This window comes from Neoarius graeffei, chromosome 1, assembly GCF_027579695.1.
Source record: "Neoarius graeffei isolate fNeoGra1 chromosome 1, fNeoGra1.pri, whole genome shotgun sequence".
Lineage (NCBI taxonomy): Eukaryota > Metazoa > Chordata > Actinopteri > Siluriformes > Ariidae > Neoarius > Neoarius graeffei.
Genome location: NC_083569.1, coordinates 74937973 through 74955433, shown reverse-complemented (window position 1 = coordinate 74955433; position 17461 = coordinate 74937973). Strand labels below are relative to the sequence as shown.

The 17461-nt window shown below is 43.5% G+C and overlaps 1 protein-coding gene across 3 annotated transcripts in view; it reads left to right on the top strand.

The window, feature by feature from the left end:
* gigyf1a (GRB10 interacting GYF protein 1a) overlaps nt 1–17461 on the top strand; it is an 89493-nt gene that overhangs the window by 37615 nt on the left and 34417 nt on the right. Inside the window, exons 1-4 of one of the 3 annotated variants that reach the window (XM_060925525.1) lie at nt 11624–11878; nt 12101–12162; nt 12994–13123; nt 16142–16237. In XM_060925525.1, coding sequence (XP_060781508.1) covers nt 12128–12162; nt 12994–13123; nt 16142–16237 — 261 coding nt within the window. In that variant the 5' untranslated portion in view covers nt 11624–11878; nt 12101–12127. Of the gene's footprint in view, nt 1–11623; nt 11879–12100; nt 12163–12993; nt 13124–16141; nt 16238–17461 lie in introns of those variants that run through there. The other 2 variants (XM_060925599.1, XM_060925683.1) reach the window with 2 other exon arrangements.

Genomic DNA, 17461 nt, shown 5'->3' with positions numbered 1-17461 from the left:
ATAAAGCCGCTAGAGATGATGAGAGATGAGATGTACTAAAAATGTATATAAAAATAGAATAGCAACATGTGTTGCCAGGCAAAACAAACCTTTCCTGGTAGCACTTATGATGAATATGAAGGAAGATATCGCGGGGGGGGGGGAAGGTATCCTTTGGGTACCTGGCTATTGCTTATAAATTTCTGATGCCATGTCCATACAGTAAATGGAGCATGTATATATTTTTGCTCTGAGGCAGTAGCCACAAAAATGAAGCATAATCCAAAAATTAACAATTTTAAAAAATCACAGAAGTAAAATATACCAAGTGTCTGTACTTTTATATTATTCTACTCTTACCTCTTAAGCCAGTACCTCACTGGGCTGTGACTAGTTGGAGAGAGAATATTGCGTTAAAATATGCAAATTCGGTTCTCGCACTTCAGCCAGTATCTCACTTCATGGAAACTGACTTGAGAAGGGTTCGTGACGGCTTTGCGACACCAGCGAAGCATTTGCAGCTGTTTTGAGAGAAATTTTGTCGCACGAAGTTTTGAGCATGTTCAAAATTTCAGCAACGAAGGAGCGACACTTTGCGACTCATGCAAGGAAATTGAGAAGCCCTGCAGATGTTTCAAGGCACCTTTTGAAACACTCTCGCGAATGACGTTTGCAAGCTGTCGCAGCCCAGTGAGATACTCGCTTTACAGTTTTCGAAACTGAAACCTCCAAACTAAGGCTGACGTGTGTGTGCGCGCGCACACTGTTGCCATGACCCAAACTCTTATTTCCCGGAAATGGCCCGGCACTAGAGCTCAGTGGAACGCACTTTCCCTCTGTAATAAACATAAAGTGGTTTCTTCTCATTCATTTATTTTGAATGGTGAACCGAATTGTATACACTCTCTGACCATTTTAATCGGAACATATGTATGCGCAGTGCGCGACTGTTACACTCTTACAACACGATGACACCGTGGCTAGCGCTTCTATGGAGCACTTGCATGTGACGTCACAGCCGATCCAGATTGTGACAGACACCATCTTGTTGGTCAAACGCCATATTTCCGCCTTCTACTTCTACTTCTGGTTCTACTTCTTCCTTTTCTTCTGGAAAACCCTACTATATACAATTCTACTACAACGGCTGCGGCTCCAAGCTCTCCCTACCTGTGCACGTTTTTTGTGTGTATTTTTGCGTGTTGTTCGTCTGTACCGGACTTCAATATTCACTACAACCGTATGGACTTACTGGACATTGGTTTCCAGCAGAAAATGACGGTTTGTAGCGATTTCCATCGCATGCACAACATTCCGGACGAGATAGCGAGACCAGCGGGGTCTCCGTGGATTGTTATCGGAAGCAAAGCGAAGGAGGCGGCGCCGGGAGAGGAAGCAAAAGCGAGGCTGCAGGCAGAGCCGGCCTGTTAACTAAGCTCAGGAAACAGCCACTCAAATCTCCACTGCTAAGCCTTTACCTCTCCAACGCCAGATCCACGGTAAACAAGACGGACGATTTGGAATTACAGCTGGAATTACCTTATTCTATTCTATAATCGGCTGGTCAGTGCTATACTCAATACTTAAGTGACTTACCCGTTCAATGAGGATTATTTTCTTGTTTACAAGATGCCACATCTGAGTCGCTGACAAATCCTGAATTTCTGTAAAGATAACTGTCCAGAGATTTATAAGCACGCAGTGCTTCACCACTGAACAGCGAGTAAAAGTTAATGAGATAATCATACACGTCCGGGTATTCCGCTGGCAGTTCAAAATCCACTGACACGGTCGTGAAAACTCTGTCCGGTAAGCCATAAGGGTCACTAATCTGTAGATCGTTTATTTTAGACATATATCTAGTTATCTGTTCATTAGAAAAATGAGCCGTGTAGTCCGTTGGTTGAAATTGATCCATTCTGTACACGAGTGCAGCAGTATAGAGGTTTTTCACCTGACGTCACAGGGTCACGTGATGCCCCGGTGTCCGCCATTTTGAAGGTCAAGCTAGCTAATGTCAACAACATAGTAGCTAGTACGTTACTGTAGCAATGTTTACGTTCAGTCATTTGGATGACTGTTAAAACCTTTCAGTCTCAAGTTTTCCCTTTACTGTATTTACAAGTTTACTGAGCTAGTGCGCTCGGGCAGGCTGGGAGCGAGCGCGCTAGCTTGGGCAGGCTGGGAGCGAGCGCGCTAGCTCCGTAAACTAGTAAATACAGTAAAGGAAAAACTTGAGACTGAAAGGTTTTAACAGTCATCCAAATGACTGAACGTAAACATTGCTACAGTAACGTACTAGCTATGTTGTTGACATTAGCTAGTGCTAACAGCTAGCTGCTAGTACACTGCTACAACTACACCGACCCTAATAATACAGTTCTTGGTCATTGCCTGGTAACAGCAAATTTATAACGGGCCATGTCTCAACAGACTAAGAAGTTATTTCAATGACATTTAATGACATTTTGTTTATCCTGAGGACCGAAAGTAAATAAAAATGTGAACAAACCTTAGCTGTAATAAGATGGCGACCACCGGCTCCAGGGACGACCCGCTGATGTAGGCATGTTACCCAGCCTGACACAAAATATTTGTAGGCATCCAAACTCTTATACGCTTTCAGATCAATACCTGTGTATGGCGATGGGTTTTTAACGACATAGGTATACAGATCATGTGGGCCCAAGTCAGGTAAAGACGAGGGCTTCGTGTACTTCCGTACGTCAGTGAACAATCCTGGTGGAAGCAGGTAAACGTCGTTCTCTAAGCCTGCTAACCTCAATTTTTGCAAATACCTCTCCCTCTGCTCGCCCTGTAAATGCCCTGCGTCGCTGGATAGTGAAGGTGTTTTCTGCATCTCGCTCCTTTTTCTTTTGTTTTTCGTTTGTCGCCTTCCTCGCATTCAAACTGATTCGAGCCGTGACCTCCAAAATGGCGGCCTCACATGACTTGGTCACGTGGGTGAAAAACCTCAATTCAGCTTTTTTTTTTTTTATTTTTTATTTATTTTTTTTTTTACCGACAAGATGGCGGCTGTGTACTTTCCGGTCACGTGACTGCAAGATCTCTATACACCTATGGAGATATTGCACCAAAAACCAGACATTTGCAGCTAGAATAGTCATTTAGCACATTAGCAATGTATAGAGTGGATTTCTGATTAGTTTAAAGCGATCTTCATTGAAAAGAACAGTGCTTTTCTTTCAAAAATAAGGACATTTCAAAGTGACCCCAAACTTTTGAACGGTAGTGTATCTATTTGTTTGAATTTTAAGACAGGCCAGTCTCTGAAGTCCGACTTCAACAGTGATCTCGCAAATTTCAGGCGCAACTATTCTCTTCTCTCAACTAGTGATGTCAGTCCAAGATGTTGTAATGCTGAGGCATACAGGTATGAGGTACGTCATATCCAAGATTATTCTACAAGCCCATTTCTGGATATGTTCAAGTTTGTTTGCTTGAGTTTTTTTTTTTTTTTTTTTTTTTTTTTTTTGTGATTCCAGAAGACCAGGCTGGGACTGCATACTCTAGGATTGGTCTAATATACACTGTGTAGATGGTTGTCAAATCACCTTGAGAGAGATTAAACTTCCTAATTTGTTTGAGGAGGTACTTTTCCCAACCATCTGTTTCACTTGTTTGTCCTATTGAAGGTTTGACTGGACATCATCTTCAGACATGGAACAACAGCTAAAGGAATATTATTGATCTGTAATAGTGTCCAGGGTTTTTTCTAGAAAAATTTAGTATGAGGGCGCTCACCATGGCAAGGGAGCGAAGCGGGGGGGGGGGGGGATGGTGCCGGTTGTCCCCCCCCGCCGTGCAAAGCCTTTGAAAAATGCTCCAATGGGACATTCTGAGGCTATCTGAGAGGGAAATTGTAACAAATTGTCTGTCAACATTGAAAAAGAAAAAAGTAAGGCCAAAAAAAAAAAAAGTTTCCGGTAACATGAAATACTAAAATAAGGTCGGTAGGTAGGAAAGTTATTTATTTTTTTTATTTTGTTCGAAAAAATTAACACAAGTAAACATCTTACAAAATAGTATTTTGGCACAGAATCCTTTATACCACACATCATAATAAAATAAGTGTTTTAAATCTTTAAACAAATAAAAAAAATATCGCAAGAGTTTGAGTTATGATCTACGGAAGCGATATTTCATGATATTTTCATGTAATAACGTGAAAATAACGTCCTAGGCTAGGCTACTTCCATTAAAAGCAGACGGCCTAGCCTAGCCTACTGTAGAACTTGGGTCGAGCAAAAACATGGCTGAATCCTGAATGACTCCTATTTGTATAAATAGGGGACTACATAGGCGGCAAAATGTAGTGTTTTTCCCTGCCATGGAAGTGCACTTGTATACTGAAAAGGAAGCAATTTGCATTACAGCCTTGAATGAGGATTCAAAATGGCGGCTCGGTTCAGTTTATGCAGGAGGGCTGATAGAAGTGGCGAAACATTTTACTTTTTATCGTTGCTTTCACAAATTGAATGCGTTGAAACAAAAAATTGACAAACTAACGCCGCTTACACTAAAATATCGAGGGAAATTTGTAATAAAAACTTTACGGTCGGCAATTTCGACGCGGAAATTCTCGATCGGTCGGGTTACCGGAAACACAGGGTTTTTTTTTTTTTTTTTTTTTTTTTAAATTATTTGGCCTAATCTTCTTCTGCCCCGGACAGTCTTTGGCTTTCTTCTGCTTCGTGCCGCGGATGACATCTTTAAATGCCCAAGTGTCAACAAAAACAACTCGCGAACTACTTCTGTCAAAAGCTCCCGCGCCGGTGGGTGAAAGGTCATTCAGTCTCGAGAAATCTCACTCTACAAGTCAGCTGACCTTGTATGTAACCCATGTCAAATCTCGCGAGAGCAGCCGCGACAAGTAAACAACTAAACAACATGGCGCCTCAGTCTGGAAAACGCCAATTCGGATTGTTTTTGCACCGTCTGGCGGTGTATCTACTATGATTGGAATGTTTTTGGAGCAATTATAACATATTTGATGATCACACACATTGTCACGTAGTGTTGCTGAGATGTTTTCACGGAGTCGGTAAGAGGGCGCACGCCGAGAGTAGGAGGGCGCACGCCGAGAGTAGGAGGGCGCACGCCGAGAGTAGGAGGGCGCACGCCGAGAGTAGGAGGGCGCACGCCGAGAGTAGGAGGGCGCACGCCGAGAGTAGGAGGGCGCACGCCGAGAGTAGGAGGGCGCACGCCGAGAGTAGGAGGGCGCACGCCGAGAGTAGGAGGGCGCACGCCGAGAGTAGGAGGGCGCACGCCGAGAGTAGGAGGGCGCACGCCGAGAGTAGGAGGGCGCACGCCGAGAGTAGGAGGGCGCACGCCGAGAGTAGGAGGGCGCACGCCGAGAGTAGGAGGGCGCACGCCGAGAGTAGGAGGGCGCACGCCGAGAGTAGGAGGGCGCACGCCGAGAGTAGGAGGGCGCACGCCGAGAGTAGGAGGGCGCACGCCGAGAGTAGGAGGGCGCACGCCGAGAGTAGGAGGGCGCACGCCGAGAGTAGGAGGGCGCACGCCGAGAGTAGGAGGGCGCACGCCGAGAGTAGGAGGGCGCACGCCGAGAGTAGGAGGGCGCACGCCGAGAGTAGGAGGGCGCACGCCGAGAGTAGGAGGGCGCACGCCGAGAGTAGGAGGGCGCACGCCGAGAGTAGGAGGGCGCACGCCGAGAGTAGGAGGGCGCACGCCGAGAGTAGGAGGGCGCACGCCGAGAGTAGGAGGGCGCACGCCGAGAGTAGGAGGGCGCACGCCGAGAGTAGGAGGGCGCACGCCGAGAGTAGGAGGGCGCACGCCGAGAGTAGGAGGGCGCACGCCGAGAGTAGGAGGGCGCACGCCGAGAGTAGGAGGGCGCACGCCGAGAGTAGGAGGGCGCACGCCGAGAGTAGGAGGGCGCACGCCGAGAGTAGGAGGGCGCACGCCGAGAGTAGGAGGGCGCACGCCGAGAGTAGGAGGGCGCACGCCGAGAGTAGGAGGGCGCACGCCGAGAGTAGGAGGGCGCACGCCGAGAGTAGGAGGGCGCACGCCGAGAGTAGGAGGGCGCACGCCGAGAGTAGGAGGGCGCACGCCGAGAGTAGGAGGGCGCACGCCGAGAGTAGGAGGGCGCACGCCGAGAGTAGGAGGGCGCACGCCGAGAGTAGGAGGGCGCACGCCGAGAGTAGGAGGGCGCAGCGCCCCTGTTCCCCCGTTTAGACGAAAGCCTGGTGTCAGTGATGGCGTATTTGGACAGAAAGTAACGTGCATGGCAAAGCATTTACTAATTTAAAAGCATGTGGTTCCTATCTGACCACAGAACCAATTCAGACTGTAAAAAAAAAAAAGTTCGACAACCAACATGGCAACTCTCATGGGCGTCGTAATAATGTACCTGTTGCAGAGGCAAAAGTGGAGGAAGCGTTCTAGACACTGTAAACATCATAGATGTTTAAAATCTTTTCCTAAATCACACAAATTTCTTTGTTTTGTCTCTCTTGAACTATTGGCTACACTGCCCCCGTGATTTCCAGTGGTAGTGCGGTGTTTGGTCCGTATCTGTATGCTGTAAGAAAACATGCGTGAATGCCAATGAAAAAATTAAGAGTAGAAACAGAACGCTCCATCTGTATACATATTTAATGTTGAGCATAAATGAGCCTTTAGTAAGCTCAGGCTTAAAACTGTGTTCATGGCACGGTGACAAAATGAACTCTGTGAGGTCTGTGCGTTCTTTAACCCGAGCGAGTAGAGCAATAAAACCTTCACTGCAGCTACTCTGCTCATGTTTCATTGGCACTTCCATAAGTGCACCCTTTGCCTTAAACCCTACTGATGGAATGCTTTGGGTAGATCTGGTTTGTGATGCTTTGGGTGTGTGGAGTCAGGAATGACTAATGAACTACAGTTACAGATTGGAGGTGCACCTTGCGAACAGGATACGTGTGAACCAGTTGCAGAAGGTATCGAATTAGATCTGCGTTTCCTCACGGGAAATATGGGTTGTTTTACAATCAGGGTACAAAGTTTGCGTCGCAGGGGTCCAAAATTCAAATTGATTCAAACTGGTTCTTGTACCAGTTTTTAAGTGAAGGACAAGTTAAAGAACAGATTTCAGGTAATTTTTTGACATGTGTATGGTAGTTTTGTGTAATCTGCTATAAGATGGGAGAAACAAATGAAGTGATTCTCGGAGAGGACTTTTTTTGACAATTCAGAATCCACTACTTCCATAGTGCTTTTAAATATAAGGCTGTAAGCTTTGTGTTAGTTGTCTCTAATATTTATGTCCCAATATCTTGACCACATTTTAGGATGAAAATCATCATTTTAGATATGTTATTTTATATTGAAAAATTAGCTGTCTCGGAGAGGACTTTTTTTTTTTTGACACAATTACATACTAGGCGGCACGGTGGTGTAGTGGTTAGCGCTGTCGCCTCACAGCAAGAAGGTCCGGGTTCGAGCCCCGGGGCCGGCGAGGGCCTTTCTGTGCGGAGTTTGCATGTTCTCCCCGTGTCAGTGTGGGTTTCCTCCGGGTGCTCCGGTTTCCCCCACAGTCCAAAGACATGCAGGTTAGGCTAACTGGTGACTCTAAGGTGGTGTTTACATTAGACCGTATCTGTCTCGTTTTCGTTGCAGATGCACTGCCCGTGCACATTAAAACGCCGGGAAACGACTCCACAGGCGGAACAGTTTGAATCCACCAGGGCCCACGTATTCAACCCAGTACGTATCTGATCCGGTGCTGTGTAAACATTGAGGAACGAGGATACGCAGTGCTGAGCTCTAGCTGACGTCGTCATTGGACAACGTCACTGTGACATCCACCTTCCTGATTCGCTGGCGTTGGTCATGCCACGTTGGTCATGTGAATGAGCAATACAGGAAGTGTGTTGAGGAAGTCATTAAGTGAATGAGCAATACAGGAAGTGTGTTGGTTACCGTAGCACTAAATAGTCTTGTTGTAATCACAAAAAACGGCCGTTCTGCAAGGTGAAGAGTGTACCGAACACTGTTAGATCCTTCTAGCATAAACACGAAGGCCATACACGGTGTAAAAAAGGCGTCATTGTAGCACCAGTACCGCTGATAACAGACTGGCATACTTCATTTTTTACAACGACATCCTTCCACTTGCAAGTGGTGAGTGACTTGCGCATGCCCGATATGTACTGGGATCATGTGACGTGCCGTCTAATTAGTCATGTGATTAGCGTATCCGTGTATTGGCGTTGCTGTGTGCACGGGGAACGGTTTTGTTGCGGGCACAGAAATTGTGTGTGTACGCGAATCGTTTTAAAAACGTTAATCTGATGATCCGCTGATTCAAAATAATTTAAACAGGACCTAAATTGAGCGTAGGTGTGAATGTGAGTGTGAATGGTTGTCTGTGTGTCAGCCCTGTGATGACCTGGCGACTTGTCCAGGGTGTACCCCGCCTTTCGCCCGTAGTCAGCTGGGATAGGCTCCAGCTTGCCTGCGACCCTGTAGAACAGGATAAAGCGGTGAATATATTGCCATACATTCACCAAAAATAACGTTATCACCAAATTTCTTTTGCGTGGTAAATAGAGCTATCACGGCTACAATAAATAATCAAGTTTATTTAGTCAAGCCTTTTGATATTGAAGATAATAAGTGTTAAATGTGATTTTTAGCTTGCGTACCCTGATTGTAAAACAACCCATATAGTGCTTACAAGGAAATGAAAGATGGATGAATTTTTTATATATCTCAAAAAGGAAGGAAAGGGTGAGTGTGAGAAAAGGAGAAACTGGAGGGGAGAGGAAGAAAGGCAGAATAAGGGAATGAAGGCGGGAAGAAGGAACAAAATGTTAAATCGAAAAAGGGGGAGAAAAAGTAACAGGTGTGCGAAGAGGATTAATACAGGGCTTGTGTCGAGTGTTTCTGTGGATGATAGACTGGTGGAAAAGACACCTGTGACACCATATCACCAGGCCTCTGAGGCACCAGTCCAGTGGGTAATAGTGAATAAAACCTGATAGTTTAGACATATGATCTGATTGTCCAGGACACTGTGGCTGCTTGTGTTTCAGCCCCGAGCTTCGAAAATAGCCGAGCTTTTTACATACGTAGACGCCATTGAGTTGAGTATTGTTGCACAGAAAAACAAGGCCCAGTTCTTCAGTCAAGCCGAACCACAGCATAATTTTCTCTGTGTGGACGAGCTGAGGAGAATAATTTGCTGGAACTATTGTTCTTGCGAAGACCTTTATATTTGGCCACAGTCAAAATGCTGGTCAATATTTGTGAATTAGTTAGATTGATTGATTGGAATCACAACTTTTTGATTATCACTTAGTCAGTTATCCCTCAGGGCGGTTTTCTAATGTTGACAAAAAGAGAAGTCATGCAGACTTTATGAAGTCGTCCATTTCTAAATTAATGCCTGAATATTTAGCTGATTTATGACAGTAGGAATGAGTGTCTGGCAAGTTGGAAAGGATCCCTTTTGTAAATATCAGAAAAGATCCTGCGTGTGATAATCGACTGTAGGCACGAATTAGGGCGCTGCGCCAGAGACCTGAAGAGAATGGTGTAAAAAAAAAAAAAGTGTAGAAATGGTCATTTCCTCCAGTGTCTTTCAGGTTATTGCGGTAAACAGACTTGGGTGTATTTCTGTAGGGATCCTTTCCGTGTTGTCAGACACTTACTTTTTTTTTTTTTTTTTTTTTTTTTTTAAATATAAAATAACGTTACGAGCCTGTCAGTGGTGAAAACGTGTGCTTTACTTGGACTCGAATGTTTGTCCTGTATAATTACGTTTTACAGCCTTTTGGGGTTGCCAGTTATAGCATTCTAATTCTGCTGTACTGATTTTCAATCATTTTTGTCCTGACTAAATACTTAGACCCAAAGAGATTGTGGGGAGGGAATAGGTCCAGGTTAAAAATTCCACAGACTTTAAGCTCTGAGGTTAAACCGGTTGAAATTCCGGGGAAGAAGGAAGGGGGGGAAACCCCCCCCCCCTTCTTTTTGCTGAAGAACAGGTGGTGTCGTGGTTAGTGCTGTCACCTTACAGCAAGAAGGTTCTGGGTTCGAGCCCAGTGGCCGACGGGGGCCTTTCTGTGTGGAGTTTGCATGTTCTCCCTATGTCGGTGTGGGTTTCCTCTGGGTGCTCCGGTTTCCCCCACAGTTCAAAGACATGCAGGTTAGGTTAACGTGGGGCGGCCTTGGGTCGAAGTGCCCTTGAGCAAGGCACCTAACCCCCAACTGATCCCCGGGCGCTGTAGCATGGCTGTCCGCTAGTCTGGCTAACGCACCTTCAAAGCTCTGCGAGCATTGGTCTGGTAAAGATATTAAGCCCAACCGTTTCCCAAAGCGCGTGGTTGACCCGCCTCCCTGAAATGCCTCAGTTTGCTACTGGTCGAAGCCAGAAAAGGCTGTGACGAAGCTTAAACCAATCACATCACTCTTTCCTCTGATGTATGTGACGCGACGGAAACTGCTTGAGTAACAGGAAGAAGATAAATACTTCCAGGGCTGCTCTTTGCTCCGTTTTCAATGAGAACTTCCCGTTGAACGCTTTCAATACAGCATCTACCGCTGTGTCAAAGGCTTGCCGCTGCTCCATGTTCGTAATGTTTCTAGTGAATGAAGCGCTTCCGGCATAGATTCTGTAAACAATCTATGGCTTCCGGTCGCGGTTCTACTACGTCACTGCCTTGAACACGCCTCTACCCAGGGCCGTTGGAGATGCTCAAAGTTGATTGGTTCCCGATTTTTCGGGAGCTTGGAAGAGCTGGAGATAGCTTGCCTTGCCAGACTAAGTTCGCAACAGGCCCTCGTGTTGCGTCACACTTAGGATGGGTGGGCCCAGGCTAGCTGTCTGCTGCTCTGAGTGAGTGAGTTGATTGCTCACTTGTGTGTGCATACGTGTGTTGGCTTAAATGCGGAGGACGAATTTCACTGTGCTTGAGTGTGCATGTGACAGAGGCTGCTGCTGCTTCTGCTTCTAAACTGTCTGAAGCATCCTGTTCTGTCTTCAAACTGTATATTTGAGATTTTAAGCCATGTTTTTAGATGGTAGAAGCTTCGAAATAGCATTTTATGTATTCAAATGGGGCTCTTGAAATGTGTGTGATCAGTGAGCGAGGCAGGCAAAAATGGGAAACTAGCATGGTCATTGTCAACTAGGTTACGGTGATTGATTTTTCTGTCACCAGATATAAGCTGATGTGATTTGGTTGGCACAAAAAAAAAAGTTAGTTCAAACCACAAGTTTTCTTTTAATTTTAATTGGTTGGTTTGTTGAGCTGCATCTTGATGGATTTCTTGTGGGTTTGTTTATTTTTTGTACCCAGAGGCGGGAGCCGAGTCTTCGGTGTGAGAGGGGTTGACTGGCGGGGCCTGGTCATACAGTGTTTCAACCAGAGGGAGAGGAGGAGGAGCAAGAACAGGGGAGAGAAGAGAAGGAAAGGAAGACCTGAGGAAGAGTGTCACGGTCATCTGCTTTAGACAGCTGTGTTGCCAGCTGATCAAATTTTTGTTTTTTGTTCATAGTGTTGGGATTTCTGCAGCTCTACTTGGATTTTATTGTCAGTATCAAAGTATTGCTGTTATCACACAATTGTTTTATTTTTCAGCTCCCCCCCCCCCCCATCCCAACTCTTTTTTTTTTTTTTTTTCTTTTTTTTTTTTTTTTGAATGCTTTTTATTTGTTAAAGTTTTTGGGCTGTGAACAGGATTTGAACAGATTTGTCCTTTTTCCTCCTGTACACGCCCAGTGTAAGGCAGCTATTTCTCTATTCTTTGAAAATCTTAAAATACGTATACCTTCACACACAATCCACACACTGTCTCTCTCCACACACACATCACTCAGCCTTCTCACTTAAGCCTGGTCCAGCCTAGTCTTGCCTGCTCCGCTCCCCTGGACAGGGTAAGCGCTCTCAGCAAATGTGTGTGTGTGTGTGTGTGTGTGTGTGTGTGCTTTCGTGATTTAGTGTAACATTGCGCAATCAATTTAAAACAGTGCAGCTGCAGTGTATTTGTAAGAGTTTTGTCCAATTTACACAGAAAGGTACAGTTTCGCTTGTTGCCATCTCATTGCTGACCTTTGTGCGTGTTTTTTTTTTTTTTTTTCCTTTTTGGTTTTAAATAGATTCAGTTCCAAGAGGAAGGGAGGAATATGACAGCAGAGACACTCAATTTCGGCCCAGAATGGTAAAATTTAGAAAAAGGTTTACTGCTTACCACCATTTTTTTTCCCCTCTTCTTCCTCCCCATTTCCTCCTTCTGTAATATCTACTTCTGTTTTGCTCTTATGCTTCCTTCACATTACCTGCTTTAAATAACTTTATGTAAAATATTTGACATTTAAACATGCACTACAGTTATGTTTAGACTGGAATCATTGATCACTCGGCATGAATCTTGTGTCCTCTCTCTCTCTCTCTCTCACTCACTCACTCACTCACTCACACACACACACACACACACACACACACACACACACACACACTCACTCACTCACTCACTCACTCACTCATGGTTGCACTCTGTTGCTCAAGCTCTCTCTTTATCCCTTGCTCGTTCTCTCTCTCTCTCTCTCTCTCTCTCTCTCTCTCTCTCTCTCTCTCTCTCCCCCTTCTGGTTCTTGCTTTCGTGCGCTGTAAATGTTTATACAGAGATTAGACAGTAAGGTGTGGCCTGTTTTCTGGTACTAGGCCATCTCTAATGGGCCAAGGACTGCCGTGTGCATAGTTGATCGCAGGCCAACACAAGATTATTCCTGTACTTGTCATGTGCAGTGCAGAGCTGCTGTGCTTTCATAAAGCTCCACTTTTTGTCTAAGGCTATTTGGACAAGATGTGTGTATTAAAGGACACTCCTGGCTTGATAAATTTCACTGTGAAACTTCCAGATGTGGAATTTGTATTTCTTGTTGTGAAACCTGGCCTATAAATCTGTCCTTGTTCTTTCATTGTACTTTTTTTTTTTTTCCCCCCCTCACTCCTTTCTTTTTCTCTTGCTTTCATTCTATCTTGCCCCCAGGCTCCGTGCACTTTCCAGTGGAGGCAGTGTGACTTCCCCTCCTCCCTCTCCCGCTATGCCAAAGTACAAGCTGGCCGAATATCGCTACGGCCGGGAGGAGATGTTAGCACTTTATATCAAAGACAACAAGGTGAGTGAGCAGCTGCCCAACATTCTAGTCTGTTTTACCTTCATATTCAAAACGGAGCGGTTTCAGTGCAGCCAACAAATGATGAGAGAGGGTGGAAAACATGGATTTTCAGGAGAGGATCCCAGGGGAGCACTGACTCGCTGCAGCTGTAAGACTTTGGATCCAGTTGAGGCTTCAGTTGAAGTGAAAATTTTCACCCTGTAACGTTAATTCTTGTATGTGACTGGGAGTAATATAATTTAGTGGAAAGTATGTGCAAAAAGTGAGTCATTGTTTTTTCAGTTGTGCATTTATATAGACTACAGATTTTAATACATTTGTGAACTCTGTCAAGGCTGTATAAGTCCTATTTAAGTGGTGAATATGATGATCGTAAAATGTATTAATGTTATACCACAATGCTGTTGAATTCTCAAAACCTATTGGTCAGGAAATAATAAATTTTCTAAAACGACAGCTCTGACAGTAGTGCAGGCAGAATGGCAAAGTACAAGGGTGGGTTTCCTAAAAGCTTCTTCACGCTAAGAGCATCTTAACTAGGAGAAAGCGTGTTCATTGTGATTCTAGCTCTACCATTTAATCATCTTTGTGTTCCGATGCTTTTGGGAAACCCACCCCAGATTTGTATTAATGCCATTGTACTATTTATTATATATTATAGACACACACACTTGAAGCGGATTACATAAAATCTCAGTGCTCTTTCAATATAAGAAGAATAATGTTATTTCCCAGCTGGGAGGTCCGTATGGTGAAATACCGTGACCGAGGTCTTGAAAGTACTGAGCGAGGCCCTCTGGGCTGAGGTCAGTATTCAAGGCCGAGGTCACGGTATTTCACCATACAGACCGACCTTAAGCTGGTAAATAATATATTTATTTTTCTTTCCCAAATTCTAACAGAAAACGAGAGCGCCCGAAAGGGAAAATCGAGCCGAGCCACCATTTTGAATCCTCGTTCACGGCTGTAATGCAAATTGCTTCCTCCTCGGTATACAAGTGCACTTCCATGGCAGGGGAAAAATTACATTTTGCCGCCTATGTAGTCCCCTATTTATACAAATAGGAGTCATTCAGGATTCAGCCATGTTTTTGCTCTGCATTAGCAGCAGTTAGAGGTTTTTAGCTTTCTCCTGAAATGTTTTCTTTTATTTCTTCTTCCTCAGGGTAGTAAAACTTGCTTTCGCTGTGAACACTGTCGTTATCGCTATCCATGCTGTAAAATTAATGCTATTCTCCTGAGAAATGCTGGCAAAAATTTACAAGATTTTTGATAATCTTATAAAAGAAAGATGAATGTTGACAAAAAATTCTACCATGTTTGTTGTTGTGAACGAGCGAGTCGCCAGAGGTCCATAACCAGGGTCTGTAACTGGGGTCCGTACCGTAGGATACGGACCTGCTCACCAGCCAATCAGAGCGCAGGATTTGTACCGCGAAAAAAATAATTAGAATTATCACACGTTAAAAGCCTAGCACCATGATGTCAGGGTCATAGCATGGCAAGTTGAAGAGTAATATAAAATTTAAAAAAAATTTAAAAATCACGAATGTATGCATCAAATAAGTGACGCCTTTTAAAGGAAAAGTTAAGATAATCATTGTGATAATTTTATGGTTTCTGTAGTAACTGGTACCAATTTGTATGGCAGCCATACTAGAATGTAAGACCATTAATAAAAGAATTAAAATCTATTGTTTAAGTGTGCAAGCTGTTGAGGGGGGGGATTAAATTCAGGTTGCATATAACTCCACCCTGTCGTTGCATCTCTGTGTTGTGTTTTTTTTTTTTTTTTTTTGTGCTTGTTTATTATTTCGCTTCCTTTTATTTAAAGGACCAGTTAAATGTTTGGACACAGTTGTTAGTATGAATGTGGGAGTGTGTTCAAACTTTTAATTGGTCCTATATGTCCCTGTGTGATTTGCAGAGCGTTAAGACTTTGCCAGGATCATCTGTATAGCCTAAATACCATATTGGCTCGAATATAAGACGGTGTTTTTGTTGTAAAAAATAGCTCTTAAAAAGGGGGGGTCGTCTTAAATTCGCGGACTAGACAAAATGCCGCCAAAAACGAAAGTGAAAGTGAGGACAGTGAGAGTGAGCAAAGTGAGGCTGAGGATCTCTGTGCTGAGTAGCTGTAATTTAGCAAACTACCCTTTCCATTGTTTCAGTTGTTTATTATTGTAAACCTTAATGTATTGTTTAATGCATTGTTTAAAGCATTTGCACTGTTCTGCAAATTTATTCCATATACCCGTAGGCTATGGGAAGTTAATGCATTGACATTCTGAAGTTTATGAACTTTCAATCTAAACCTGACAAATTTGTTGAATTAATGCAATTTAAATGTTTTAATTTGGCTTGTCTAGTAGCCTGCAGTTTAGCCTCTTTTTTTACTTCTATGAAAAGTGTTCACGGAAATTAGACTGAAATGACCTCTATTTAAATGTGAAAAACAAAAGCCTCTAATTTTAAACAGAATTTTGAAATAAATACGCTTTATATGAATGAACATTTGGTCTTCAAAAAACTTTTTCCCCAAAGATGGACTTGGAAAAGGGGGGGTCGTCTTACATTCAGGGTCGTCTTATATTCGGGCCAATACGGTATATGTGTTGGGGAAAGCAAAAAAGTTAACAAAAGGCCTTAAATACTAAATACCAAGCCCAAGTTGGTATCATTTCCATACCAACTTGCGTGACAACCCAACACATGCATGTCTGACTGCTTTAATCACTTGAGGGAATTTTGTTCCAGGTTCAGATTTGTGGGTTTGACCCAACCGTGCATTCTGAACGTTCTAAACATTCCAGCGTGGGCAGTCAGCAGCACTTTGGATGTGTGCTGAAATGTGCTGTAACGTGCCTAAATGACCTGAAAACGGTTTAAAATGTCTCGTGGCAGCTCAGTAATATAACTCTTTTTGTATTAAATGTTGGATAATTTAAATACAAATTTCCTCCCCCTTTCTTTCTCCTGAATTAAATGAGCCTCTTTTTCTTGTCTGGGTGTGTGTAGATACCAGAGGACATGCAGGATAAGGTGTTTGCTGCTATTCTGCAGGATGAACCTCAGCAACCTCTGGCACTGGTGCCTCTCACTGAGGAAGAACAGGTTCGAAATGTTTAGACACTCCTTACATAGTGGCGCCTTTCTTTGAAAGGAAGCGGAGAAAGTTAGGTTGTAGCCCAAGAGCATTAGCTCAAAATTGAGTCCAACCCGGAACAAATTAGTAACAAGCTGAATTTTTCAGAATATGTTCAGAATACCCTTAGGAATAACATACTAAAAGTCCCCGGGAATCCACCTTGTGCTCTCTGAGAAATTCAAGATGGCGTCCAAAATGGCTGCCGATTGGAGATTTTTCAATATCTCAGGGATAAAACATAATATAAATGCAATTAAAATGTTAAATTATATGTTCTCTCATACAAGCAATGCAAATTCACCATTGTCACACTGTTAAAATTAAAATTAACCAAGATTACAAGGTCATTAATGTGGAAATTACATGGAATTTGATGGTTGACATGATTGACAGATTAGCTTAGTAGGCTACCTACATACATGAACATAATGTAAGACAACAATTAGACATCAATTTCCTTAATATTTAGTGCATCTTTAAGCTTTGATAAAATATTAAAGGGAAATTAAATTTGAGAACTCTATCTTCTAAAACTACAATGGCAAGCTGTTTCAGTACACTTCTTCAACATTCCGGCGACTTTCATGACAAAAAGGTCTGCCTCAATAAAAGCTCTTGCTTATAAACAATGAGTAGACTTAAACACCTCTCAGTGCCTCAGTTGTAATGCTTGGACCTTTGTTGTACCATCAGTGAAGTAGGGAATTTATTCAAGCTTGTTTAAGGGTGGAAAAAAAAAAAATCTTTGAGTTTCTAGCGCCAGTCTTTACTACTAGCAATGCCAGTGTGTTCGGACAAAAAAATGACTAAACTCAGCATGACCTTTTAACATGCCATTTTTCATTTTACACCACCAATTTACTTTAATATTAATGAAAATAAGTGCTCTAACTAGGGTTGGGCGGTATTACGGTAAGACGGTATCCCGAGGTATCCAAAAGTACCAACGGTATCGGTCTCATTACCGTCATTTTAAAAAAAAATATAATATCTAAATAAATATGGAGTACATGAGGTCATAATATAAAATAATAAATTGAAGATCATCCCGAATAACTGTGTGATCGTATTTTCACTAATTCTATCAATTTCCTAAAGAAGTTTTCATCGCGTGCAGGGTTGTTTATGTCGTTACCATGGCAACCCTGCGTGACATTTTGGAGTCTGACAGAAAGCTTCGCAAGAGACTG